Source organism: Leiobunum rupestre, chromosome 1, assembly GCF_980474605.1.
Source record: "Leiobunum rupestre chromosome 1, qqLeiRupe1.1.hap1, whole genome shotgun sequence".
NCBI lineage: Eukaryota > Metazoa > Arthropoda > Arachnida > Opiliones > Sclerosomatidae > Leiobunum > Leiobunum rupestre.
The window spans coordinates 2,739,396-2,742,061 of NC_143384.1; the positions used below are offsets into that span (position 1 = coordinate 2,739,396).

At 39.3% G+C, this 2,666-nt stretch overlaps 1 protein-coding gene across 1 annotated transcript; it reads left to right on the plus strand.

The window, feature by feature from the left end:
• Positions 1–762: 762 nt before the first annotated feature.
• Positions 763–2,415, plus strand: LOC149960409 (uncharacterized). The gene has a single exon (XM_090180897.1). The coding sequence runs from the start codon at positions 763–765 to the stop codon at positions 2,392–2,394; it is 1,632 nt and encodes a 543-aa protein (XP_090037023.1). The 3' UTR covers positions 2,395–2,415.
• The last annotated feature ends 251 nt before the right edge of the window (positions 2,416–2,666 follow it).

Here is a 2,666-nt window from a genome sequence, read left to right on the forward strand (position 1 = left end):
TCATACATTACTTTTTACCAGTTAGGATTATAAATTTCAACGATATCTAGTTTACGCTACACTGACCGGCCTCGTTATCACACAACAATGTTTTTAAATCTGAGCCTTAGCTTTGGGGGTTTGTCCAAATTACTGTTTTTCGTATTTTCGCTTTGTGCATTACATATTTTATTCAAAATTAAGTTTAATATATTTGGTAAGGTGAGGATTATTTCAACTTAAACCTGTGGTTATAGCTAAACGGACCCCCATTTTCTTGTAAAACTCTACATTTAGTTTCTTAAATTAAGTCTGATTTTCTCGAAAGTAATATTTATATATTAGCTGGGGCTAAATTTAATCTAGATTTGTTAATGCGTAACTGAATTTTTATGGAGAAGTACGGTTTTTTGAACAGCGTATACGAACCCCGGCGTATAAATTGAATGTTATCATAAGTAAGGTATTAATAATTATAGCTACACGTATGTTCATTGGTGAGGTAGGGTAAATTATATTTTTAGTTCTGATTATTTCTGAACTACATTTTCGGTTGTATTAACTATATTTATTTTTAAGAGAGATTTCTGGCCAATTCGCTAAAAAAAGGGATGCATTGTTATTGTACGATTTGTAACAGGGCGGCTCAACTATAACAGTCGTGTTAATTTTAGCATCTCCGTCGCGAAACGTATTTGGCACTTGAAAAAGCTATTCTAAGCTATACTGAACATTTTCTAACTTGAGTGTTCTCTATTTGTTTTCTTTAGAAATCAACCAATGATGGGCTTGTTCAAGGCAATCAGAGACGGTCGAGAAGATATGGCGCTGCGGTTCATTCGAAATGTAGTCGACGTTAATGAGCCAGATGAAGCCGGAGGTAGTGCCTTGCAGCGGGCGGCTCGGAATGGTCAATACGACGTTTGCAAGGCCCTCCTGAAAAATGGGGCCAAATTAAATAAGGTGGACGACACACAGTGGTCTCCTTTAATAGAAGCTTTCTTTAACGATCACCTTAACGTGATCCGTCTACTACTTCACAACGGAGCTAGTCTGGAAGTTAAGTATAATGCCAAGGTTAGCCCTGTGAACAGGGCTAAGAAATGCAAACAACCTGAAATAGTGGAGTTGATCGAACAAGAATTCCCGCTTTCGCTTCGACTCTACCACGCAGCGCGTGAAGGGAACTACGACGAATGCGTGGCGCTTCTGAAACAAAAGGCACTACACGAAACAAGTCGGGATGGTCTCTACTGCCCGATGACCGCGGCTACGGAAAATGGACATGCGCAAATTGTGAAACTCTTACTGCAGAAAGGCGCCAAGATCAACTACGAACACGAGAATAAAGAAAGGAATCCGCTGTTTTTCGCTACAAAGAAAGGTCACAAGGACATGGTTATTCTGCTGTTGGAGAGAGGAGGCAATGGAAACTTAAAGGTCAATGGTGAAACCTTGCTCCACGTGGCGACGCGAAACAACCACGAAGATCTGGTGCGCCTCTTTCTCTTAAACCAGGTCCACCCAAATGTAAAAAACAATGACGGGAACACACCTTTGCACATCGCCATTGTAAATGGTAATGTAGACATTGTAAATCAGCTAATTCAACCCAGAGCTGATGTCAATCTTGCTACAAACAGAGAAGAGACACCCTTGCATTTGGCCCGCGAAGGTGGTTATAAAGATATTGTAGAAATGCTACTGAAAAATGGAGCTAACGCGGATACCCTTAATGAAGAAATAAATAAACCGATGGACATTCTGGACAGAAAATGCTCAGAAATCGAGGTCGACGCTCAAGTAAAAATAAAAATCCTGGGTAATATAAAAGCTCCGTTGATACATCCAGAAGCAGCCAATTCAACAGCAGTTGCAAAGGATGCCACCAGTGAAGGAGGTACTGAAGTCGGACGTGATTCGTCTCAAGGTAAACACGTTATTTCTGATGAAGATTCGGACAACGTCGCCGCGGACGAGTACCCGCTGTGCACGTTTGGCTCAATGAAACCAGATTTCAGCAGTGGAATCTTGGACACTACCGACATTGAAGAGCTGAACATCAAAATGTCCGAACTGTCGGCCGTTGTTTTGGAACTCAACGAGAAGACGTTGAACGTCAAAATAGTGAAATCCGATTTGGCCCTAGAAAGAGGCTCTCTGAAGATCTTGAATCGGAAAATGGACAACGCTAGAATTTTGAAACGATTGAAGGCCAAAGAATCAAAATACGAAGACGCTCTGGAACAATTGACGCGAACATTGGACGAAAGCGAGGGGAAACAGGCGGAACTCAAAGAGGAATTGGAAAAATTACAGTCGGAGATTCCTCTAATGAAAACTAAATTTAAGGACCTTTATCGAGAAATAACTCGAATTCTGAATATATTAGAAGTTCTTTGTAATTGTCAGTAACGATTTAAGTTTGTGTAAATATTACAGAACGTAAATTTTAATGAAAATAGACCCTTAAGTCGGTCTGCAAACGCCATTATTAATTATAAGAAATGTTAACAATTTGATGTCTAATCCATTGGTGTTCCGCTTGCCTACTGCAAATGTTAGAATTAATTTCCAGGGGAAAAGAAATACTCTTTTATTAACGAATTGAGAAGAGCTTTAGTTTTAGATGTATACCAATCTTCATAAATTTATTTTATTAATTAAAGTAAAATATCTTAAACGGA